Here is a 26,704-nt window from a genome sequence, read left to right on the forward strand (position 1 = left end):
CTCTAGGGTGAGCCTTTATGGCTTCCTTCTATCTTGAGTCGAGCAGGTGCAGGTCTGATTTATGATCAAGTGAAAATATCGAGTGGTGCCTACGACATAAAACGCAGCGCAGGAATTTGAAACTGCTCCATGAGTTAATAGCACTACTGCATGAGCTCTACTGCACGGTAAAAAGTAAGGCAATTAATGGACGCTGCACGAACAATCACATCCCATAACCGAAGCAAGCAGCCATAAAAACAACGTAAAGAAGCGCTTGCAAGTACGGGTAGCAATCACCATCATCGTCGTCATCATCATCATCAGCCTATTTTATGTCCGCTAGACGACGAAGGCTTCTTCCAGCGATCTCTAATTACCCTTGCCTTGCGTACCTTTAACACTCGCCCATTTCATAATTTCATGACACCCCTCTGCCGTATTCGACAGCGCTTCTGTTCTCCCTTTGCAAAAACCGGTCATCTGTCCACGCATTACATACCTGTCCAACTCCATTTTCTCCCTCCTAATATCAACTGCAATATCGACCACTCCCGTTTCCTCTCCAATGCACACCGCCGTCTTCGTGTTTCTTAACGGTATACTCCTATCATTGTTGGTCCATTGCTTGTTGCGCCGTCCGTAGCTTCCCAAGTTTCTTTGTTAAATGAAACTAATGTTGCGCCTGGTGGTCTATGAAACTTCGGACAAAGCCAATACGCAAAGCGGACGAGTACGAGAGGGCAGAAACACAGGACTGGCGCTCCCTTATTTTTTAACATACAAGTTTCTGCCCCATATCTTAGTACCGGCAGAGTGCAATGATTGCGCACTTTTCGTAAGCATATTTTTCTGATCCAACACGACTGTTTCTGGTATTAATGTATGTCATCAAAAAGAATGGATGTCAAGGAAGTACTGTTACAAATGCTAAGAAAGAATGAACTTTCTACGTTAAAGAGGACTCGATACAGAATGAAAACATGAAACCACGTATCTTCAGCCCAATGAGAAACAGCTATAGCAACGTTGGAGCGCACAAAGCATCATGCAGATGTTGAAAGAGCGGGTATTATTGCAATTCTGCGAATATTGCACGTGCACGACTTTAGAAATGGCCATATTGCATTTGCAAAACTGGCGCACCCTACTATTCAGAAGCCGCTCTATATTGAATAAATCAACATAGAGCCCTCTGCACCGAACGGCTCATATAGGTCGCATTTCTGAGCGAACCATTTCATTTCCCTTTATTTTCAAACGTCGTCATTGTTTCGCAGCTCGGGCGCTGCCGCGTCGCTTGCATCACCACTCAATTTTGCGCGTAATTATAATAAAAAAGAAGAATGCAGAATGAAATTCAACCTTACAAATGTGCAGCAGAGCTGTTTTTGGTTTCAAGACCACCATGCCCCCCTCCGTCACTTGTTCATGCGGCTAACAGTGATGCGACAAAATAGGAAGAAAATAAATCTTTAACAACGTACTTAAAGAACTTCCTGCGGCCTTACTACGAAACGGCGACGAAGCAGTAGAGTCAGACGCATTTTATGTGTAATGATCGCATTTTACAGTGAAACGGCGTCGCGAGACCGGCGACAGGTCTGACCAAGGAGGTATTTTAAATATATATATATATATATATATATATATATATATATATATATATATGCGTAAGCATTCTGCCATTAGTTCATCTCCACGCAGCCCGATGTCATTATTAATGTTATGATACTTTATTCGACCAGAATAAACCCTTATCAACCCTCATCGCTCGTTATCAGCCTTATCGAACATGATCCGACCCTTATCAACTCTTATCGGTCCTTATCAACCTGGATGTCCAGCGAAGCTGTTGCAAAACCACCACTACACAACTGCTGAGGGGGGTATGCAATGCTTTGCTGATGGTTCGGATGCTTGTTTTGAGCTTGTTCTTTACTGAAACGTATGCTGTCCTGTGTGTTGTATGCGTGATTTCAATGAATGTATGCACTGATGGCTTCACTTTTCTGAGCGCTTGTAGCCTCTGCCTTACGGACGTATGAACCAGTGCATTTTTTGTTTAGGGGGGTATGGGCCATTGCATTCGCCTTACGTGAAGGGCAAATTTATCGTTGGGTAGGCATAGCAAATGCTTACCCAGTTAAAAGTTTCCATAGAAGCCCATACGTCCTGCAATGGTGGCTTGTGGAGGCACGGCAACGCCATCTACATTTCGCGGGGCCAACGTCATGGCAGAAAAAAAAAAATCAACATTTGCCGCTCGAGGCTTGCTGCGCCAAGCAGTCTACTGCGCCAGGTCACATCGCATAGCTATGACATCACATATACTGAGCACACAACAATGCAAATGAAGCGTAGTAAGTGAGAACATTCGCCACAAAATCGCGTCACAGTCTATCCTCAATACACCCATCCATTAAATGCGAAGCATTTCTTGGCGAACATTTGCTACTTTGACAGTATCTATCTATCTATCTATCTATCTATCTATCTATCTATCTATCTATCTATCTATCTATCTATCTATCTATCTATCTATCTATCTATCTATCTATCTATCTATCTATCTATCTATCTATCTATCTATCTATCTATCTATCTATCTATCTATCTATCTATCTATCTACCCCCCCCCCCAAAAAAAAAAAAAATTGCCGCTCGACTCTCACGGGATCGGGTACCTGCCAACAGATAATGAGGATGGTTTTCCGTTTGACCAAATTATGCTGATGAGCCTCAGTATATGGCGTTCCCGAATGGCTGTCTATTTTTGTAACCCAGACGCAAGACCAGTACGCATGTATTTCCGCGAAAGCATACACAGCTTTCTGGAGTCAATGAAAGCGCGAACAGATGTTCCCGAGCGGCTCTCAAGCCTCTGGTGCATGGTGCTCAGGGAAGTTTAAAATGACAACGTCTGGCCTCAGTGGCAATTTGGCCACTTGAGCGATCTGGAACACTATCTATTTTTGTGTGTTCATTTGTTGTACTGTGTCGAAGCCCGGCAATAAATAAATAAAAAAAGTGTGTGTATAGCTCAGTGGTTATCACGCTCGCCTTCTGACCGTGGATACCCGGCCTCATATCCTGCCTTGCCAAGAGCGTTCATTTTGTTTTATTTATGTATTTCGGGCGTCGAGCGCAGACGCGCCAGGATGACGTTACGGTGCATGCGCAGTAGCGCGCAGCTGGCGGTAGCTCGGCGGAGCCTTGTCCGTGTGGCGTCGCCTGGTCGCTACGGCGCGGCAGTTTCGTGCCACACGCACATATTACGGCTGGCTTAAACTGCTGACGACGACGCTCGAGCGAATGCTGATGATGATGGCTTCGTGGCACACGCACAAATTACGACTGGCTTAAACAGCTTCGCTGTTAATAGGGGTGCGCCAGTCCGTGTTTCTGCCATCTCGTATACGTGTCCGCTTTGCGCGTTGTCTTTTTCCGAAGCTTTATAAACAACAACCTAGCGCAACATAGCTTTATTTAACAAAGAAACTTGGGAAGCTACGGACGGCGCAACAAGCAATGTACCAACAATGATAGGAGTCCACCGTTAAGAAACACGAAGACGGCGGTGTGCATTGGAGAGGAAACGGGAGTGGTCGATATTATAGTTGACATTAGGAGGGACAAAATGGAGCAGGGCAGGTATGTATCACCACTCTCGTGTTGGACTAAACGCTCAAGAAATTAAACACTCGCCGTCAATATCACAGCAGCTCATTATCGTCAATCAAAACAGCACAGAAAGCTTTCCTTACATCAATTCCCACAGTGCACGGGATCCGCATATTTTTTAAAAACATTTTTCTGCAGCCTTCCCACTCTCCCGCTCATGTTACCTCGTCTTAGAAACTTTTAACGTGTTTCCTAAATACTTTTTTTTTTTTTTTGCACTGAAGAGCTTAGCTATCGTTCGCTTGTGTCCCCTCATTGGATTACAGCTGAATAGGTTTCGTTGCAACATACTTGATATTATAGTGAAACCATCTGCTAGCAAAATTCGCACTCGAGAGAAAGTATTGTTCTTTTTCTCGTCCTGCAGTCGCCGCAGATTTCTGGTGTGATCGCAAGGCATACACAGAGATTTTAGTCGGACCACGAGATTACCTTTATAAGCTTTGCATATAGTAACGCATGACCGCGTATGCTCCGAAGGGCCTTTAATTTGCGAACAAACTGCTTAAGTGTTCCTAATGCTTCCTCGTGCTATTAATAAAGAATATACTCTATATAATGTGCAGTGTAATTGCAGAAAGCTTCTATTGTTGTTAATACGAGGATGTGAAATTTGTATTGATATTAATGGTGAGAATGCGGTACATTATTCGTAAACTATTCGAAATATTTTCGTTTCGATTCGCTTCAGGCACCATTCGATTGTTATTCGACTCGCGCTCAAAAAGTACCATTCACACATTCCTGTAGCGAGGGCATCGTTTTGATCGCCGAGCTGACGCGAAGAGATCCTTGACACACGACGATGTAGCCACGTGTGGCTAACGCGTCATGCAGAATTCATTAAGCAGGCTTCGCCACACAGTTCACTTGACCTAACCACGACGGCGGACCTCGGTTCTGAATCGCAACAAAGGTGTCAACATGGGGGCTGCTGAAACCACCCCCGCTGCCTTGCCTCTCTCTCGCGCCATCCAATTAAGCTTCGAAAATCTCAGGTTTAACAGTGCCTACTATAGCCGGTTGCCTGCAACTCAACGACATCCCGTATTGCGCGGCGCATGGCCCTTGCCTTCAACACGAGAACTGACCAAATTAACATGTAGTTTTCGTTCTTTTTTTTTTCTGTATGCGCGTCTTAGGGCCATCGCATCACATAGTCCACAAAGAAGTTTCTCTCTGGTAATGCCACGGTGAGAGCGAAGTGTTGCTGGTTATATTGCGCAGCATTGATGCGCAGCTGCACACGCAAGCGCGTATTACGCTGCATTTAACGCTACTGGGGCCCAGAGAAGGTAGCTCTATTTATTTCAGGTTTGTACGTCTGAATCTTGTGGTGCGCTGACGCCTACAAGATTAACAGAAGACGGAGTGTGTTCGGAGGCGTTGTCAGTGGGAGCGCAGCTCCGATGCCGATGTATACGTACTAACCTTACCTTGAAAATGCACAATCGGCGTAAATTGAAACACGATTAGGAAATAAATTATTACAACGCCCGTTACGCGTAATTACATAGAAGTGCGATGTGCAATCGCTCTGTAACCGATTTCCAAGCATGGAGTAGTCCCTGTTGTACGTTTTGGAGTCTGTATTAAGCCGATGTTACAAATGCAGGTGAACCTGAAAACAGAACAACCCACTGCTCGTCGTCGCAGATTCAGAATGACTCGCGTTTGAATTTATGCTGGTAGTACGCGCGTACTGTGTTCATACTATATACGTACTAAGACATGGCGACATGCTAAGCTGGTATACTCAGCAGTGATCCTTGGGCGTGCGCGCGCGCGCGTCACTGTTGCACAAACATAAAGAAATAAAACTTGGAGTACGCTTAAGCTTCGTCTTTAAGAGCGGAACGCCATAGCGTTATTGAACGCCGTTGACGCCAACACCGACGCCATATCTTCTGCGATGAAAATTTAGAAAGGCTCGGTTTTCAACATTCCCCTCAATGTTGCCTAGAATCAAAGTACAGCGAAACACCATCAGAATTGGAGGACGCTTAAGCTTCGCCTTTAAGAGTGGAACGCGATGGCATTCAAAGATCCCTGGCTGCTTATCACACTTTTTTTCTCGAATATTCAAATTACAATCCGTCGCTATCACGTCTGTATAGGTTGTGGTTAAGTGGTACTTTACAATTTTCCTGACGAATATATTATAATGCGGGAGTGTTACAGAGTCGTTCAGCAAGGTAATTTGAACGTAGGAACTTCGGTAGCACCTTCATCGCCTTCTGGCGTGACGACCGCGTTTGCTGGCATGCCAAGACTATTTGCTCCGAAACTGATATGGCCGAAGAAAACCCAACAGCCTCATCTGGGCCTTTACACTCGTCGGAGCTATATCCCCTTCAGTCCCGGCGTCCACATTTGTAGACGCGACCTATTTTTGTCATTTCTGTGCAGTTGTAGCAAGGAAAAAAGCACACACATTAATTTCAGGGTAAATTTAACCCTATGCTAACCTAAATTATTACCATTTTACTTTGAGTGACACGTATCGTTACAGAGTGCCGCTTTGTGTGAAGGCACTACCGCGTTTTACGCGACGTCAGAACGTGGAGCATGTCGGTAGCAACCTCGAAATATTTTTTTTTTCTTTCTTGAAATGCTTGCCGCCAATGAATAACTTGTGCATGTGTTTCGAGCGGGTGATTGAATCCTTTTTGTGAAGAAACTAAGCCATGACTGACTTACAATGTACTCTGTAATTATGACTCATCATAAAATGCATGAGGAGTCATTCCACCATCTTGATTTGTTTTCAGTGGAGTCTCAAGCAGCCTGGCATAAAATTATGCATCTTTCACGCACGCATCGACAGCCGATCATAATTCGTGACTGGAGGGGATATGGCCGGGCTGGAACTTCAACTCCCGGTGTCGGCGCAGCAATCCGGATGTACGTTCTCCGATGTCCGATCTCTCTCTCTCCTCGTCGGTATACTGCTACACCGTCGCGCAGTGTAACAAAGCTGACGCGGTCCCGACGACAAAGCCCGTGCTTCTCGTACGACGAAGTGCGGTCGTCTCCGCTTTCCCGGCGCCGTCAAACGCACCACGACCCGCTCCGCTGCGTCGGTATTTCATGCCAGCTTCCGAAGCCAGCGAAGTGAGTAACGGACAGTTTGCGAAAAATCTGTAAGTTGGCTTTCCTGCGAGGACGTATTCCAACTGAAAACTCTCGTTCACAGACTGCTTTTCTCGCTCCAAGTGCTTCCGCCCCTGCACATTCCAGCGAAGGCGCACGAGCACCAAAAAGGCTTTAAAAAAAATTCTGCGGGATGGTTTCTCCTCATTGTAAGCTCCGCCGTGTACAAGAGGCAAAGGGAGAAACGAAATGAAGGAAATGCAGGGACGAGTGTTGAATGGAAAGAATAGTTCAGTTCTGCTGGCCTGTGGTAGAGGTTAATTATTTGGTTGGAATATATACTTGCTCGCGCATGCGCAGCAACATTTTTGCAAAGTGTGCATCCCCTCGTGTGTTCCCGTTAAGTGAACACAGAAGAAACAAAAATCTTCGGAACAGGACAAATTCTTCACTGTAATAAAAAAAAAATAAAAAACAAGATTGGAGGACGCTTAAGCTTCGCCTTTAAGAGTGGAATGCGATTGCGTTCAAAGATCCCCGACTGCTTCTCACGCTTCCCGGCAACTGCAGCTTATGTAACCGTAACGTTTACCGGGAAACGCTGGCGGCGAACGCTATATGCACGAAGGCGACCTTTCTGGTATTAACGCGCGGCCCCTTGCGTGGGCCGATCCCGGAGATTGTGCGAAGACGCGCCAAAAAAGAATTGCATCACTTTCAAGTTTTCGTTATCGTTTCGCACTTTTATATTTCAGTTTGAGAAGATTTAGCATAAAAGGCATGCGCTGTTAGTGTTTATTTTTATTTTTCATGACATTTCTTTGTGGGCTGTCATTCTCGAAATTCCGAGGAATAGCTTTGTCAAGAATGTAAGACAAGATATGAGCAACATTAGTGACATAATGGTGTGGCAACATAACCCACATATACCGCATGTCATATAGCAAGGCGTGAAATATAAATACGCGTAAATATAATTTTCTCTAACGGACAATGCCACCGAGGCCGGCTTTTCTGGGACACGGGGCCCTTAACGCTATCGCGTGAAACAAGGTTGGCACCCTTAAGGGTTTATCTTCTCCCGAAAACAATAATCGTCGTCTATCTTGTACTCATTTCCTTTGTTTAACACTGAAGCGTCCGGTACTTCAAGGTCACCAACAACATGCACGCTATCAATGGAACATATATATCATTCTCGACAGGAAAGTAGCGAGCGGAGATTTTTCGAGAAAGGAAGCGAGAAGCCGAGAAGCATCCTCCGCCTACTGATCAGGCGGCCTAGATATAGATAATCGGTTGTGGACGAGATACGCCTCAGACGATGTCAATTTGTATTCTTTTTTGTTTTCTTAGGAGGATGATATAGGAGTAGACCAATAAATTCTGAGGACAATACGTCCAGAAATACGTATTGCGATTCTACACTCTGCGATTCTGCGACTCTAAAAGAGTACTTCAGTCTGCAATCACTCATAAATCGCACGACTCGTGAACAGTTCGTACTTAAGATAAGAGATGACCACCATGGAGCTCTTCAAAAAGGACACGAACTGATATTTTACTGACAATTGATAATAGCCAGTGAAATATGATTTCGAAATATCGTTTACATAAAAGTGTTTTTCTGAGCCGGAAAGACGCCCGCGAATACACGCAAAATTTCCGCGCGACTAGCCGCTCGAGGCACTTTCAGTTTATTTCGAGGCACTTTCAATTTCTTTCGAGGCACTTTCCCGCTCAGAAAAACACTTTTATGTAGCACGTATTGAGCAACAGACAGCGTTATCGGGTGTTTTTCATGTTGCTCTACAATTTTCTCATATATACTTTTTATCTAATTATATTTGTGAAGTTGATAATTAATTCAGACTAATTACGTAATTCAGCGGAATGCAAAAAATAACCTGAGTATCTCCCAACTACATTAGCTTGGTTCTGTCCAGCTACGTGGTATTTGCATATTTTTAAATCTTGGCGCATGATAGTTCGGACACCCTCTGTATATGTATATAGGTATCCACTTGGGAAAGAACCAGCCGGTGTAACTTGTTTCGTTCGGTTAAGAATGGAGGTGGCTGGGACTAACAGATTTGTTTTTGAGACATATGATTAGTATGTTCTTTTCTTATACGAGATCAAAGTGATGTATATCTGCGTACTGTTATTCAAGTGAGATTGAGTTCTTCCTTGCCCGAGTGGGTGGTTTCATCAAGAACTGAAGGAACACCAACACCAATCGGCTTTTGAGGGAAGCTGTCGCCTTTTCTTTACTTAGAACACTTTTTTAGAATTAATTTTTGTGCTTTGGTTACGGGAAAGAAACTATATCGTGATATTGTTGTTCTATGTTCGTTCTATTTATTTATTTATTTATTTATTTATTTATTTATTTATTTATTTATTTATTTATTTATTTATTTATTTATTTATTTATTTATTTATTTATTTATTTATTTATTTATTGTTACTACACCCTGTCTATCGCACGGTGTATAGCTTAGGACCTGAACAAATGTGCTGAAACGATGAAAAAAAAAAAGAAAAAAAGCCTGTTAGATCTTCCGGGCAAACGTTTTTTTTTTTTTTCTTTTTTTTTCCCAACTGCATTCTGGCACTCTCCCTCTGAAGCCATGGCTACAAAGCAAGAGCTTCTTTGTTGCGTTATCTGTTAACTGCATCATATGCAACATACCTTGAACTATCGAGCACATCTTGGATTGCCGCTACTCAGCGCTCTTGTGAGGCGTTCTCGAACGAACTCTGAAAAAGGAACTGCCCATAAGCCCTCTCGGCATTCGTTTCTTGCCACGCGCAGACGCACGGGGAGTGCCGGTCGGCGTGATTTCCGATCAGGCTAAAGCTCTTTGTCTTGCCCGGTGAACATGCGATCAGAAATGTAAATAGGACGAGTGGTATTTGACACACAAGATGCTGCAGACAAGATGATGCCAAGTGATACAAAACAACTAGATATAAATTGCTACTACCGGTAAAATATTGCGTGTTAACAGATCTCGGAGGCGCGTATGACACGCAAGAAAATTCAGACAAGAGGGTTCACGAAAAAATGGCCACTTAGTATAACTTGATATCGCACTTGTGAAAATAAAAGGAAGTGAGGTCGCATGAACAGCTCTTCGCTGCGAAAAACCCTTGTTTTCTCGGTCATTCCTAGTGATCTGATCTACCTTGATCTCCTTATCGCGCAGATAACAGTGAACAGCCGGCAAGTGATGCGGTGTGGTTGGATCATCGTGGCGGCATTTTCGTTCTACCTGGCCGCCGCCACTGCGCAGCCAATGGCTGCCGGCATGGGACCGCTTCACTCGGAACCGCCTGGCAGCTTGGGGGCAAAGCCAAAGTCACCTGGCGGAGAGATACACTGCACGTTCAGAGTGAGCGTCTTACGTCGTGACCATGTTCAATTTTCAGTAAAACAAAGTCAAGTCTGCGGCTTTCTGAGCCGATACCACGATCTGTTTATGAGGCACGCCGTACAGTGTGTATGTGGGGGGGAGGACTCCGGACTAATTTCGACCACCCCTGGAATTCTTTAACGTGGACCAATGCTTTGTACAAAGGTGGGTTTTTTTTTTTTTTTTTTTTTTTGCATTTGGCCCCCATAGAAATGTGGCCACAGCGGCTGGGATTCGATCACGCGACCTCGTGCTTAGCAGCGCAATCACTCAACAACCATCTCAGTAAGCTGACTCGGTAAAGGAATGTGCGATTGGTAACTGACCTGTATGAAACACATATGTTTGTGCATCTTTAACTACATAGTTATTGATTATGCCAAAAGGCAGGCTTTTCCGAAAAAAAAAGAAGAAAAGACTGGTTAGTACTATCCTTCCCTCGTCCTAGCTTACTCGTCGTCCTGCGGTCGTTGTTATTTTATCGTCATCATACTGTCTTCACCATCGTCGACATGTAATCATCTTCGTCCTGCAGTGGACATAAATATAGGCTGATGATGATGATGATGGTAAAGGAAGCTAAGGAGGTTGTATAAGGCTATGTTGTTCAGTTTTCTTTTCATGGTTTCATCATTATTAAAGCAATGCTGTAACCTAAAACAAAAACGGTGCTGTGATAATGTGCTGTCTTTCAGCTGCTGTCATTGTTCACAAAGGGGGCAAAGGACCCCCCAAGCCGTGATTTGAACGGCTTTTCCCTCCGCCTCCTGTTGCATTGTACTCTGACGAAGCAAATAAATAAATAAATAAATAAATAAATAAATAAATAAATAAATAAATAAATAAATAAATAAATAAATAAATAAATAAATAAATAAATTTATCGGTCGATCGATCAGGTGGCCAGTGTCTAACTGCCAAATTTCTGACAGTTCCTCTGCGAGCGAATGTAAGGATGTGGTAACGGCCCGACTACCGGCTATTTTTTCTTGAACTACGCCGTTTCTTTCCGAGGGACCCTCTCTGTCATTGCACTACAGTCTGGTGGGTGACAGGTTCTCTCTCTTTTTTATATATATTTATTTCACCCACTTACTGCTTCACTGAATTGTTTTTCACTTGAAAACTTCTCGTTTCCCACGGCAGCTATGTCCAAAGGCCAAGCCGGACGTGATCAACATCCACTTCGTCCCACATTCCCACATGGACATCGCCTCTCACAACACCTTCGAAGCCAACTTGAGAAGTAAGCGCACGAGAGATTAGAGAGGTTTAGCACATAGTTCAGTCGATGGAGGTAGGTGTATCCCGGAGCAGCAGTGGAGGCCGCGACACCTAGTACTTGAAGTGCATATAAATCCAAGTACAGGGACATTTTTGTGCCTCAATTCCATCGAGATTCAGCCACTAGCTAATGGCTTCAACGTGAGCCCAGCCCACCAGGCTTGATAAAAAAGCTTTTTATTGTCCAGATCATTTTGACAATTGACACACACCGCAAACAACCGAAACATTGGAAGCGTTCTCAGCTAGCCCAAAATGCTGTCCAAAATACGTTGCGGTGTCTGGAAGCTTCGCTGTTGCATACGGTTCTTCGCACTAACTACCCGATGTCTTCCATCATTCGTTTTTTTTATTTATTTATGCGACGGGGGCAGGACAATGAGTCTTCCCTGTGCCATTCCAGAGGTGACGGCCATCCTGAACTCGGTCAGTGGTGAGTTGCTGAAGAACAAGAAACGTATGTTCAGCGTGACTGAGGTGGCCTTCCTCAAGAAGTGGTACGAGTCCAGCAGCGAGGTCTTCAGAATCATCTTCAGGAAATTCATCGCAGAAGGTACGCGCCACCTGCAATCCTCGGGGAAAATGGAGTTCCGATGGCATTCGCGTTCGCTGCACACTGACACAGTGAAGTACTGCAGTTCCAGCCCTGCAGTAGCACGTGGTACATATGTACTAGGCGAACACCGCATTGGTCTAGACCTAATCTGGCGATTAACTGAGTTTAAAATGCAATCCAGTCGCTTCGTTAATGACTTATTTTTAGTATCCTTGAAACCTAACGCCTCGGTCAAGCCTATACTGCTTCCACACTTGTCGCTATAGACGGAAACTCTGACATTCGTAAGACTATAGGGAGCCTTGATACGCACAAACATGATAAATGTTATTTGCGCAGCACTTGAAACGAAAACTATGAAACGACACGAACTTTTAACTGGTTTTAATGGTAGGAAGTCGAGTGGTTTTATACAAACATGTGACGTAACATGAAAAACATTATAAAATACGCATGTATATATAATCAACAGAATAGACTTGCACACGTACATTTGCAATAGCAAGATAGCCAGATAAACTCTAAACAATAAGTAACAGAACCAAGACACACATATCGATAGCATCTGTCGCCCAGCTTTGGCAAAATTCGGTCCCGTTAAGATAACAAAGCTCTTTTTGTGATCGTCACAACGAAGCCACACTGACGCAGTTTTCCCCAAGGCGTAGAATTTCTGCCGCGTCAATTATCTCTCGTGTCGTCTGATTATTGTGCCTGCCTATAACCTTGCATTCACCGAACAACGGCTGACAACCGCAACCCCGACAACGCTCAAGCGCTGTGTTATGGGGTGTAGCGGCGCGCATGAAGTCCGTAAGAATAGGGTGCCTCGATGCCTACGCTCTTGAAGCACCCTACGGTAGACAAAAGCCTCTGGATTGTTATGTAAGACAGCATTAATTGCGGCACCATCTACGGTGCCCTAGGATCGCACAGAGACCAGAGGCCCAGATGCCAAGATTCAGTGGGTATAGCGGTAAGCAAAAAAAAAAAAAAAATGACAGTCACTTTAGCATACACCAAACAGGGTGAAGGCGAAAGCCTGCGCGCTCAAGAAAAATTCATCGAATTACTTGACATAGTCATTAGAATGCGTTATAACTTAATCTAGTTTTTTTTCCGACCAAACGTCCCGGGTTCGATTGCCTTAGTTGACGCTACCTTAATTAACTCTGCCGTATCTAACCGCGCCCTAATTAACACGGAAGGTCGTGTGTTCGACTCCCACCAAAGGTCCTGGGTTGGAACGCCTTAATTAACTCTATGTTTAATGAACTGTGCCTTAATTAACTTCGCCTTAACGACAAAGATGGTGGGTTCGACTTCCACCGAAGGTCGTGGGTTCGAGTGCCTGAATTAACTGCACCTTAATTAACACGATGACGACGGCGACCCGCGCACCATCAGAATTGTTGCGTGAGCGTTTGCATATAGGCAAGACACGATGTCGGGACGGTGTAGTAAGTGAATTACTACACCGAGTCGTCATCGTGTACGATTTCGCGTCGACGACACGGTTTTCGATCAAGGACGTTAAAGGTCGACTGAACGACGAGACATATAAGGGCGAACCGAGGCGCTGTATTGGGTGGGTGGGTGGGATAACTTTATTGTAAGGTCCTGCGGGCTACGGGGCGCAAAGCCCCATAGAGCGGGCTACTCCCACGTTGGGACCGGGAGTTTTAGCTCCCTGGCCGCATCGTGGGATCGCTGGACGGCCCAGAGCTGTTCCGCCAGGTCCATGCTGCGTAGTGCTTCTTGTAGCCTGGCGGAGTCTTGATTCTTGTTTACGTGGGTCCGACCACACGGCCAGAGCAAGTGATGTACGTCTAGTGTTCTAAGGCAATTTTCGCAATATGATGTTGTGTATAGCTCAGGCATGTAGTGATGTAGTCTGTTCTGCGTGGGGTACGTGTTGGTTTGAAGCATTCTGAAGGTGATGGCTTGAGGCCTGGTGAGCTTATTGTGAGGTGTGCTGTATATTCTGCGGTCTAGATAAAAGTGCTTTGTGACCTCGTTGTATGTGGAGGGTATTGGTCCCCATGGAATCGAGAGTTACGCCACGATGGCCTCGCCGCAGGCCGTGTGGAGTTGGTGAGCGGTGGCATGGTGATGAACGACGAGGCGACCACGCACTACTCGGACATTCTGGACCAGATGACGCTCGGCATGCGCTGGATCAACGCCACGTTCGGCGCATGCGCGCTGCCGCGCGCCGTCTGGCAGCTGGACCCCTACGGTCACTCGAGGGAGCAGGCAGCTCTCTTCGCACAGGTAAGACACTTCAGCCACGGTTTGGACTCGTGGCTCTGAAGAGTGCCATCTCTTTCGCTGTGTCACCATACATGGGTCACAAAATGGTTACTACGTGTACAACATAGGTCACATACGTGCGAAAAATCAACCGTCACGCAATAGTTGAAAACACGCACCGCACGCGCACGCACACGCACGTGCACGCGCACGCACACGCACACGCACACCACACACACAACCTATTCACTATTCAAGTAACCTATATGTAACTAGAACCCCGCAAAATCCTTTCTGTGCTGATTCGTTTTCCCGGTTGTAACGTCGCTGAACACCGATACTCATGACGTTAACATCACGTTCCTAAACGACGCTTCTCGACATCACGTCACTTTGTAATCAGTATTAAAGCGTTCTTATACTGTAATTGTATACTGCCCGCTGAACATTTGTTACGCTTTGCGCTTTCCTGGGTGTTGAATAGCACTGATTGTTGTGAGGGCTGAGCGGCGACATCTGCGCAGATGGGTTTCGACGGCCTCTTCCTGGGCAGAGTGCACCACTTGGAGCGGCGCTGGAGGGGAAACCTGGACGCGCTGGAATTCGTGTGGCACGCCGACGAAAAGCTCGGTGGGTGTAGTGTCACTGTATGTGCTCCATCTTTGAAGCAAACACAGAGTGACAGAGGACAATAGGTGGGTGGCAAACGTAGCGCCTCCTATCATATTCACTTGGCGTGAAGGTGAAAGTGCAAAATAATCCGGATTCCGTATGACACACAATGTCCGAAGACTATGCCGACGGCGAATGAGAACTGCTAGCAGTATCGTACGTTTTCCGTCCGTACAGTCTCTGCGCGCTCTACGACTGTGTGTCAGCCTGGCAGCATCGGGTGAAGTCTGGTACAATTTCAGAAGGCAGCGGCATTTTCCCCTCAAAGGCGGATGCACACGAGCCTCCACCAATGGGCGCGCAATCTAGATTGACGTCATGAGCCGGACGGCCGGTGACCCCACCGACTGAGAACATGGCAGCCCGCGCTTCGAGGTGGGCTCAGTCGCGTCAGCGGGACTATTTCTTTAGTCGCGGAGGCAATCGGCTGCCGCGCTTCGGTCATCTTGGCGGGGTCTCTCCTGCCTTCTTAAGTTGTACCCTACTATAGTCCGGATTCGCTTGAAGAGTCGTAGCTCGACGATGGCTGCACCAACTGTACGCGCAGTCGGACGAAACACGCGACCCGAACGCGCACGAAATGCTTACGGTGGCCTCGTAGAATCTATGATGATGATTATAGTCATTGAAATTGAAGAAACTTTAGCCTACATTGCTCACTGTTTAGTTTCAAAACGCCTATGCTTTTATTTTACGAATATTTTCGCTCTGGACTATTCATTCTTCCCCGAAAGGTTACGGGAAACGGGCTGTCATGGTGCGGTACCTAAAGGTAATATGAAAACTTGTCCCGTGCTTTCTTTATTCTCACGGTCCTCTCACAGTGATGGTATACAGAAAGTCGGTCCACGACGTAACTTTGTTGGTAGACACCTTTCAAAGCACTGCTCCGAGCGAAGCTACATGTGTTACTTGCCTCTGGCTTTCCAACTACTTTCAGAATGGGAGATCTTCACCTCCATTTTGCCCCACCGTTACTCTCCTCCCGGCGTGGTCAACTTCAGGGAATTCTTTCTCACGGTGAGATCTCAAAGCGCTCTTTGGGCAATGTCGTCTTTGCCTCGCATTTCAAACCATGCCCGTTATCTCCGCATCGAGTTTTCTGTGAGAGATGTGCACCTTCGTACTCTCAAACGATTCTCCACTCTGTCTTCCTCGACTCTACCGACTAGAGTCACTTGAAGAACAACCTGTTTTTCGAGTGACTATACTATGATGATGACGATGATGATGTTTATTGGTATCGCCATTGAAAGAGGGCGGGGACAAAGGGTCACCTAACCTGCTTGAATTATTCAGATTTTACTGCATGTACATATCGCTATCTTGCCTTTTGCCTATCTGATCTCGGTCTCAGCTTTCGTATTTAAAACAACTCTGACTACATCGAGCCATTACCTATGCTTGCTATGACTCCGGTTCTCTCAATCTCTTCCCTGCTTTTTTGCCACGAATACTCTAATCGTCTCTTAATTTTCTCGACTGCTGACCATATAATCCTTCCATCTTAGAATCCCAACGGTACCGGATGGATAGAGGGATGCTAGGCGCGTCCCCTTTGGAACGGGGCGGTGGGTTACGCCACCAAGCTCGTTATTATAAGGCTTAATGTCCTACTGGTAATCAAAAAAGAAAAAAAAGAAAGAAAGAAAAGAAAAAAAAACACGAAGAATTCCCAGCATCAAACTTTCTGAACCTCTATTGGGAACTTTGTTTTTGTGCGCCTCCGTTGTTTGTCATTTCCCTGTTTTCCTTCCACCAATCTTCCAATCGCCTCTCACTAATTTCTATTGTGGACGTGCTTACTTTCCCCCTGCTCTCGCTGAACCCGAGGGCTTCAAGGAGGCCAGAGGTGCCTAAATCGACCACTGGGCAGATATCTTCACATTCTAATAGAACATGATCCATCGTTTCCCTAGCTTTACCGACAGTAAGCACATGCTTCTTCTTTATTGTACCTCGATTTATAAGTGCGCGTTCTAAGGCATCCTGATCTCGCTTCGAAAAGTTGAGCGCAGCCTCTCCGCTGAAGAAGGAACTGAGGTTCTCGACAGTTGTCACGTAGTGTCAACGAAGCGCAGCCGCCACTTGTGCCGAAGGGAGGCGTTGCCATCCACTTCGTCGAGTCGAGCTGGAGTGTTGAGTGGAATGACGTTCTACAACACAGAGGGTAGGGAGAGAGGGAATAAATCTTCATTGCGCAATGTTTCACATCTTGAACCTTTGTCTGAGTAAGAATCGCGCGTTTTCAGTTCACGTTTTTCCGCAAGGTTTAGCTTCATGAGGAAAAGCGGGGGGTGGGGGGATCACAAAGTAGCATCCTGAGATTCATGGCCAAAAGATAAAGATTTGTAATGTGAAAATAAGATAAAACTATGACAAAGCGGGTTTGAAAAGTTGGCCGCGCAACTTTGTGCTTGGTAGCAGAACGCCACAGCGCCTGATAAGGCACCCTGGCGGGTGCACCTAGATTTGGCAAAACGTTCTAATTTATTTCTGAAGTGAAATAATAAATCTTATTAGGTTATTTCTCATTCCAAGAATTTCACGTGGATAGAATCGCTTTTCGCGACTAACAGTGGCCCATCAATGTAAAGACCGATTTTGCACAGAAATCAAACAGATATATAGAGATCTAAGAGTTGCATTGCCTACTTTTTTTTTTTTTTGCATTCGTGTTCTTTTTTTGTGTGTGTTTCTTTTCTCTTTGTTTTCTATTATCCCCTACCTAAAGTCATAGCTGTAGAGTTGATGAACACTAAAGTGTGATAGTTTTATGCCACAAGTGTGGCCACGGCGCTGACACCGCTTAAAGTTTGGTTGCGTCGAGTCAGACGAAGCTAAAAGCCTAAAACGACAACTATACGACGATCACTGATTCCACAAAGACATTCACATCTAAAAAAGTATGGGCTGATCGTGTTCGAGTGCTTCCTACAGATTCAATTTGAGTGGACGCGGTCAAGGTAAAGCTGCCCGCCTAGTGTTGGCTAATAAATACTTTCAAGCATTACGATTTCCTGGAAAAAACACTAATTATTACATTTAAACCAGTCCACCGACTTTTTTGAGCAATCATACTTCTCTTTAGCGTACCTCGTGTTGATAAATATATTCTGTTTCTGCACGATAACGATAAAAAGAAAGTACACGCTATACAATTGCACTTACTGGTTGATTTAGGCTGTGAAATACTGGCGAAGAGAGTTCGAGGTGCTTAATAAAAGAACTTAACAAGATCTGCCACTTTGGTTTCCTATTCTTTACGTTGTTTCTTTTTTCAGGAAGAAAATAAAGTCAATGTCGCGCAGGGCTTCATAGACGCCATAGAAACCGTAAGTATATAGTGATCTAACGAAGTTGTAACGTGACTTGCGATGTAATGCATTTCACGTTTTTGTTGCGCAATTATCATTAGTATGTTCTCGTCTGAGCTAAACAGTATCTTCTTGTTAACAGCGCGCGATCCTTGTGGTTTTGTGGAGGCACACTAAGATATTTAAGTAATAACAAGGACCTCATTGCAAAAGAGGAAGATAACAAATTCGCTTTCAGGGTAGATGGCACCAACACAACATACGACGAAAAAAGCAGCATTGACAAGCACTCTATCAGCGTGTTTGTTTGAGCTATCCGTTACGATAGCGGATTTGTTGGCGACACCAGATTTGTTGGCGACACCAATATACAACTGACAGAGACTGAGAGCAGCTCAATCAATCAATCAATCAATCAATCAATCAAACAATCAATCGTTCAATCAATTCATCAGTTTGTCTGTCAGACAATCAATCAGTCAATCAGTCAGTGTCCGTCAGTATCAATCAGTCAGTCAGTCAACCAATCAATCAATCACTCGTTGAATCAATCGATCACTCGTTCAATCAGTTTGTCAGACAATCAATCGGTCAATCAGTCAGTGTCCGTCAGTATCAATCAGTCAGTCAGTCAATCAATCAATCAATCAATGTTTATTTTCTTTCTGATGAAGGAGGGGCCGGGACCAAAAGCCGTGCTTTGTCTTGACTGAGGTCACTACTCCTTGTTACGTTCTTGTTTTTGTAATCGTCACCCAGCCCCTGGAGTAGCCTGCCAGGCGATCAGCCGGGCTGACATTTCCGGCATATCAGTAAAGCTTGTATTTCTCTTTATCTCTCTCTTTGTTACACGGCAGCATTGCAGCACGGATACATTGCTCATGTCTTCAACATATCACGCATTATAAGAAAAATAATTCGAATAAAAAAATACGCAATACATGAAATGTTCACAGCGCCGCACGTCGTTCAATACAGTGAAAGTTTGCTTTTGCAGAATAACTTGATTACAGATGTCCCACAATTACAATGGCCAAAATTTTCTTTAAAGAGATAATTTAATCGAGTTGATACAGGATAACGCAAAGGACTGTTTGCCGTAATACGCCATGGGAGTGGAGACATTCCACGGCTATTTATACCTAGTCATCCTGTTCTGCATTCCCTTGCAGATTAGCCAAAGAAATTATGCTATCATTGTTACGTAGAGTAGATTTGTACCATATAGTAAGCTTGTAATCCTACAAAGAAACTACTGGAGACATGATAGGAAATATAGAGAGGTAAACCTGAGGTACATTCCTCTAGTTACGAGTAGTTACTCTGCGCTGGCTATAACAGTTAGGACAGAGCAGTATTACAAATGTGTTCAATTTGTTCTGTCAGCAATAAGCGTGTACAAGCTGGCCCGGTTTTATACATTGGTTCAGATATGAAAGGGAAAATTGTCATGCACGGGAATGTAGAACTAAGCTACAAAGGAAACACATACTGGTTTCTTAAGAAAGAAAGCTTCGCAGTTGAGGAAAAATTCGTCCTGGTCCGGGATGATCCGAAACCTTTTCCCTCAACTGCGAAGCTGTCTTTCTGAACAAACCAGTATGAGTTTCCTATCTAGCTTTTTGCTACATTCGGGTACAGGATGACAATTTTTCCCTTTCACGACACTTACTCCACCTTGCGGGATTCCGCAGAACTAATTTGCCTGGTTCAAATATGCCATCGTCGAAAAAAAAAAAAAAATCGCCACTTGAACATGAAACTGAAAAAAATAATAATAAAAGTGTTCTCATGCGCAGCAGGTTGGCTTGAAATAGTTCTTCGTTTTCTCCTCTCTAACATTATTGTTGCGGAAAATCGTGTTCGACGTCACTTCCATGCGTGCTACCATTTGGGCTGCCTAGTTTTGATTGCTCCGTTGGGCTGTCAGTGATGCTATACGCCGGCGTTCACATGCGGTTTCGGGAAGGCTATCGGCGCTCTTTACTGTTTTACAGCGATACGACGTTATGCTTATATATTTCAATTATGATCTTTATTGCGATAGCAATTATATGGACACTCAAAAGCAGATTTCTGCCGTCGGCGTCGCCGTCGCCGTGAGGTTCCGTATGACGTCAATGGAGATGAAATCGTCGCCGCGCGCCGCCGAACGCTGTATGTGCGAGTGAAAGAGCGCTAGGGACGCGCGCTTTCACGGGGAGTGAACGCACGGCGGAGAACAAACGCGCGTTCTGCGCTGTGCTCCCTTAAGGGCTGCAGAAGTAGGCGTCTCTTTCCTCCTCTACAATCACCATATATGTAGAGTAAATGTACCTTCTTCCGACGCGCGAAAGACTGTGGGGGAGGGGGGGGGAGGGGCAGGGAAGGGAGGCGACGTTTAGCTGCGATGATGATAATAGCTGCGGCACCAAGTGCGTATTTATTGAGAGGCTCCGGCAACAGTCACCAACGCCGCACGCATTTTGAGCGAACGCGGGCAAAACGCCGGCGGCGTCGACAACAGTTCTGCGTATTGCCGGTGCTGCTGCATGTCCAAGTTTATACAGCTGATAAAGATGCTATCATTACTCCCTATAGCTCTCTTCAAATTTGCTATCGCAATTGATGCTTCGCCTTTCAGGTGAAACTGCGACAACTTTTTTTTTTGCTTTTTTTAAGCTGTGAAACACTGACAACATTGCATATGAATTTTAAATTAAATTATGGGGTTTTACGTGCCAAAACCATCATCTGATTATGAGGCCCGCCGCAGTACGTGACGGACTCCGGATTAATGTGGACCACCTGGGGTTCTTTAACGTGCCCCTAAATCCAAGTACACGGGTGTTTTCCGCATTTCGCCCCCATCGAAATGCGGCCGCCGTGGCCGGGATTTGATCCCGCGACCTCGTGCTTTGCAACCCAACACCACAACCGCTAAGCACCCACGGCAGGTGCATTTGAATGTTCAGTCATTATTATGCTCGTCACTGCCAGCCTAAACCTTATTTGACTTGTTTATAATTGCAATTTGCAGTATGCAGAAGCGCTTGCTTTCATCTGTTTATGTATTGCTGTCATTTTTTATGCACAATGATGTCTGTTTTTTATGGTTGTTGCAACCGCAGTTTATTGATGTCAATAATCTTAGTGTATAATTACTACTTTGTCACACCATGTACACTTGTCTTGTTATGTACTACGCTGACGGTGCTATTTAAGGTCATTTACCTCAGGCCGACCTCTCTGCATTTCGCATCATTAAACTTATCTCTCTCTCTCTCTCTCTCTCTCTCTAAGGTCTTTTGTTCCCCGTCAAGCTACAACTTTTAGCCCAAAAAGGTTGAGTTCATTTGATTGAATCACCTATGAAGTCGAAATACTTTTTTTTGCAGGCACCACAGCCACTTGATTCTCCGAACGATGAGTTCCAAGCTGACCCAAGAGGGGTAATTAAGCCATCGCATCATCATCAGTAGCATCATTGCGCATGCACATCATGCACATGCGCATGCACATCTATCTCGATGCGGGGCAATGCGTATGCCCTATATTCCTTATGCAGTGTTACTGTGTTCGTGCAACCTGAGCAGCGCAGCTTATTTCATCAAGACATTTCTTACCAAATAGCTCCCGTCGAAAACTTCTAAAGAGATTTCAACACAACGAACAAAAACGCAGATTCGGCTAAATAAATAAATAAATAAATAAATAAATAAATAAATAAATAAATAAATAAATTAATGAATGAATGAATGAATGAATGAATGAATGAATGAAACATGTAATGTTTCGCACACGAGTGAGCAAGCTCAACACCAAACCAAACATACATAACTATACATAACTAAACATAGCACTCAAACGCGGATAATATATATGTATGACGTGTTGAAATAAGATAAACTGTTTGCCTGGGCCCGATGGATTAGAACACAAAGCCACGACCTCGTTCTTTTCGAGTAAGATTTACTACGCTCGTACAATTACAGAAGGGTGACAAACTGGAGCCCACGTCTGGTGAGAGGTGTCAACCAGGTTCCACGGACTGCGGGCCGATTATGTACCCGGCCGCCAGGTCACGCTACGGAGGGTCGCAGAAAAAGCAGCAGACGTCCAACGCCAGGCAGGCTCCGGATACGCCTCCCGTTCAGGCAAGATTCTAGCAAGAGCTCGACGCGGCTTGCGCCCGTTTGTCATTTGCAGACATAAAACATCAAACTCATTGACCCGGCAAACATGGCGTGAGATGTCTGTTATGTTCATTTGCTTATATACTCTTTGCTACCAGCGCAAGTTTGCAGATGTGCAAGCATTCAGAGTGTGGGGCAAGTTATGAGGCGGCGTGTCGCGTATTAGAGAGTTTTAGCGAGCCCGATATGCCGGTATACGCAAGGGCGTTTACGTCATACCGGATTACCAGGCGCTGGTAGCGACGTCTTGTGACGCTTTATCTAACCACAATGCCTTACAGACATGTTTTCGTGTTCCATGAATTTTCTCGTCGAAAAAAAAACATTTAAGAAGGCAACGTGGTCACGATTACGCTGCTGCCCCAAATTTACACCAGCAGCGAAGTAGAAAAGACTTGGTTACTGCTATATTAGCGACCCGCCGTGGTTGTTAAGTGGCTATGGTGTTGGGCTGCTAAGCATGAGGTCGCGGGATCAAATCCCGGCCACGGCGGCCGTTTCCCGTGGGGCCGAAATGCGAAAACACACGGGTGTATACTTATATTTAGGTGCACGTTAACGAATCCCAGGTGGTCCAAATTATTCCGGAGTCCCCCACTACGGCGTGCCTCATAATCAGACCATGGTTTTGGCACGTCAAACCCCATAACTCTTATTCTTCTACTGCAATATTACCTCTGTGTTTGTCTAGTTGAGTTTTGTGGTGACACCCCCAATCCGGCCACCTACGTTTACGCCTCTGCTAACCAGGTAATCTGCTTGTGTAAACCGGAATACCCGACACGTTAAATCTCTCTGTTATCTTGTCCCCCCCAAAACCCTTACTCTTTTAGGGACGGTACCGCGTGGAACGCAGATTTAAACTATTTAGTCACGAATTACGACTAACCGTTTGTTAATCATTCAAAGTTATACGTTTCTTTCATAGAAACACGGCGCAGACTGCAAAGCAAAGACTTCCATCCCTAGGATCAGTCCCCGTTATTTTAATTAAATAAATTATTTCTCAATACTTGTTGCCAGAGATATTCTTCGGCTTGCCTCGAAAATAAATGGAATGTTCGTTGAAAGCAAGGAGAGCGAATTATCAGAACGCGTGCTGCCTAACACAAGAAGGAACACGCATTTTGAACATTGATGCAGATCAGCACGTCATGCTCTTCGTAATACGTATACAGTGCGTCTCCTAAAAAAATAGCGTTTTACATTATTCTGCGCATTAAAATGATACGCGGAACCTCATTATGTTAGCACTAATTGCCACGTAGTTGCATAAGAGCTATTTTCTCATTTATCGTTTCCTTCTTGCCGTTGCGGCCCTGAATTAAAGAAAAGACAAATTGCGCCTCTCATTATGCGCATTAAAACTGAAGGAGGTAATGTCCGGCGCAGTACATAGGAATTAAGCATTTCGAAAGTGGTGCTACATGTATAGGCTCAGGATTTCTAACAGGTGGTGTCTAAAACGTGGCGGCCATGACGAGTTTCTGGCTTTGCAGTCACTTTCGACGTATGCAACCAGCAAAGGCATAGCCTTCGAGATTTGTTTTCTATCACCCAGAATAAGTCGTCGTTGGGGCGTGTATTTGGCATTTATATAGAAACGTTGCGAGGCGAGAAGGTGGTAAAGACTTCGGACGCTGCTCGACGAGTGTCCCGTTCTGATCTCGTCGAAAACCTCCAAGCCGCCCCCAGAGGCACCGGCAATCAGTCACCAACGCCGCACGCGTTCGGAGCGAACGCGGGCAAAACGCCGATTGCGTCGACAACAGTTCTGCGCGTTGCTGGTGCTGCTGCGTGTCCAAGTTTATACAGCTGATAAAAACTACTACCTTTACTCCGTATAGCTCTCTACTAATTTGCTATCGCAATTGATGCTTCGCCTTTCGGGTGAAACTGCGACATTTCTTTATTAAGCAACGCTTTATAACGTGCAAAGTAATAACATTAACTTGCTTATAGAGACAGAAGAAAGGCAAGGTTAACCAGAGGGGAAGATCCGGTTTGCTACCCTACGCTGGGGAGGGGGTGGTAAAGTGATAGGAAAGTAGAGAGAGACAAAGAAAGGGAGCACTATATAGGATGTGACTATTATCTTATAGTTATGGTAATAACAGCTGTTCACTTCTATTCCCTTTATTTACCAGATGGTTCTGGCTGGCAACCTGAGCTAAAACTGTACACAGGGCCGGTGTTTTGTAGCGATGCCTTTCCGATGCTAATGCCTCTTCGCGCTTTTCGCACTTGGTCAGTGGTCAGAGCGACGGTCCGCTCACGTTTTCAACGGGATCAGCCGGCCGTGAGCGGTGGATGATAAGACTAGCACAGAATAAAGCATAACGCATCGCTACAAAATACCGGCCAAGCTTGACAGGGGCCCAGGTAGCCGCTAAAAGACACAGCAAGTGAGCATGTCAGATACAGAAACCAAACGGTACAAAAACAGTGTTCCTGTCGCATTGGTACGCAGACGGGCCGTGGCTACCAGACGCAGCAACGCATCGTCATGTTCGGCGACGACTTCGCCTACACCAACGCCACCGTGTGGTACTCGCAAATGGACCAGCTCATCGACACCATCAACTCAGTGGTGAGAAGCACCGAGTTGTTGAAGTTCGGTTAAAGGGGCTGTAAATTGGTTAAAATACTTAACAGCTAACGCTTCCAGGCCATAGTTACGTAGAATTCTTTATTCATAAGTGCTCAACCCTTTAAGATCAACTTTAACTAGTTCATTCTCGCTGTACTTAATCAACTCGCCCTCTGGCCCAACGGGGTCGTCCCGATCCGGGTAATGTCTGCTCTGATTGTTTTCAAACGTTGAATCACAGCGCATTCCAACTCACCCCTTGGTCCCTTATTTCTAAAAGTTTTAAGACTTCTTATAACAGCTTAGCCAAGAATATACGCAAACGCCTGTTCCTATCGCATGGCTTCAAATGTGAATACCAGCACGTCGAACTTCCCATCTCGATCCCCTACTGCTAAAGTTCCCTAAGACTCCCTAACAGTTTCTACAAAAATGTGCGCAAATGGCAGCTCAAATTAGGTTCAAATGTGAATACCAGCACGTCGAACTTCCCACCTCGATCCCCTACTGCTAAAGTTTCCTAAGACTCCCTAACAGTTTCTACAAAAATGTGCGCAAATGGCAGCTCAAATTAGCTTCAAAAGTGAATACCAGCACGTCGAACTTCCCACCTCGATCCCCTACTGCTAAAGTTCCCTAAGACGTACTCCCTAACAGTCTCTACAAAAAATGTACGCAAATGGCAGCTCAAATTAGCTTCAAAAGTGAATCCTAGCACGTCCAACTCCTCACCTCAATCCCCTACTGCTTAAGTTCCCTAAGACTCCCTAACAGTGTATACGCACAAATGTGCGTAAATGGCAGCTCAAAGTAGCTTCAAAAGTGAATCCTAGCGCGTCCAACTCCTCACCTTCGATCCCCTACTGCTGAAGTTCCCTAAGACTCTCTAATAATTGCCGCAAAAGTTTGCGTAAATCACAGCGCTTCTTATAACTCGCTCCATGGCGCAGAACGGCAGCCGGTACAACGCATTCTACTCGACGCCCGAGTGTTACCTGCGGTCGGTGCACGAGCAGTGGTTTCGCCGCAAGAAGGGAGCCCTCGGAGAGCGCGCTCTCGTACGGCGGTGACTTCATGCCTTACTCTGACCGCAACTACGAGTGGTGGACGGGATTCTACAGCAACAGGCCGCAGCTCAAGCACCACATACGCCATGCGTCAAACTTCCTACAGGTGCGTATACAGAGTCACGCTGCCATGGTTTGTTGAGATATACAGCGTTAACGATCGATATTCAGAACGCGAAAGTTTCATCCGCTCGCACAAACACTATTGGCGTTATTACGGATATTACGCTGAACGTTCCAACAGTCATTTTATCGTATAACGTGTCGGTTAAAAATTCTTTAAAGGGGCCCTGAACCACTTTTTATCGAAGTGGAGAAATACATTTGAAGTGAAAATAGGCTATTTCAGAAGTGCTGTGCCGCAAAAAGTACTTCAATGCATTCAGCAGAAACGGAGTTATTGGCAATGAAAAACAGCTTCCGCTGTTCCTCCCGTTCCTTCTTCAATGCCTTGCACTCCGAAGGCTATGGCGGAGTGGGGCGTGGCCACAACGCTGCGCCTTATAAATATTACCGTGGCGCGCAGTTCAAATTTCACTTTGGACGTTAACGTAGAAGTCACTACTTTCGATTTTGATGCTTACGGCGCGCTAAACTTGAGTCAAACCCGGTTGT

The 26,704-nt window shown here is 45.2% G+C and overlaps 2 protein-coding genes across 2 annotated transcripts in view; both read left to right on the plus strand.

Annotated features, from left to right (window-relative positions):
* Positions 1-6,665: 6,665 nt before the first annotated feature.
* On the plus strand, positions 6,666-26,092 carry LOC119452767 (lysosomal alpha-mannosidase). The gene is made up of 12 exons (XM_049667178.1): positions 6,666-6,777; positions 9,969-10,154; positions 11,322-11,421; positions 11,863-12,012; positions 14,096-14,289; positions 14,793-14,898; positions 15,881-15,960; positions 18,225-18,275; positions 21,635-21,688; positions 22,232-22,393; positions 24,903-25,022; positions 25,973-26,092. The coding sequence occupies exons 1-12, from the start codon at positions 6,754-6,756 to the stop codon at positions 26,090-26,092; spliced, it is 1,347 nt and encodes a 448-aa protein (XP_049523135.1). The 5' UTR covers positions 6,666-6,753.
* LOC125939618 (lysosomal alpha-mannosidase-like) overlaps positions 24,900-26,704 on the plus strand; it is a 42,027-nt gene continuing 40,222 nt past the window's right edge. Inside the window, exons 1-2 of the mRNA XM_049667380.1 lie at positions 24,900-25,022; positions 25,973-26,195. Of these exons, the coding sequence (XP_049523337.1) occupies positions 26,097-26,195 (99 nt within the window). The 5' untranslated portion in view covers positions 24,900-25,022; positions 25,973-26,096. The remainder of the gene's footprint in view (positions 25,023-25,972; positions 26,196-26,704) is intronic.

This window comes from Dermacentor silvarum, chromosome 5 (assembly GCF_013339745.2).
Source record: "Dermacentor silvarum isolate Dsil-2018 chromosome 5, BIME_Dsil_1.4, whole genome shotgun sequence".
NCBI classification, from domain to species: Eukaryota; Metazoa; Arthropoda; class Arachnida; order Ixodida; family Ixodidae; genus Dermacentor; species Dermacentor silvarum.

What these genes read in the sequence shown, in the direction of transcription:
- LOC119452767 (XM_049667178.1), top strand. Translation starts at nt 6,754, where the DNA reads ATGCCAGCTTCCGAAGCCAGCGAA. An exon ending in GCACGCCGACGAAAAGCTCG is followed by an intron (nt 14,899 to 15,880) that starts GTGGGTGTAGTG and finishes AACTACTTTCAG; the next exon opens with AATGGGAGATCTTCACCTCC. An exon ending in TCATAGACGCCATAGAAACC is followed by an intron (nt 18,276 to 21,634) that starts GTAAGTATATAG and finishes TTTTTTTTGCAG; the next exon opens with GCACCACAGCCACTTGATTC.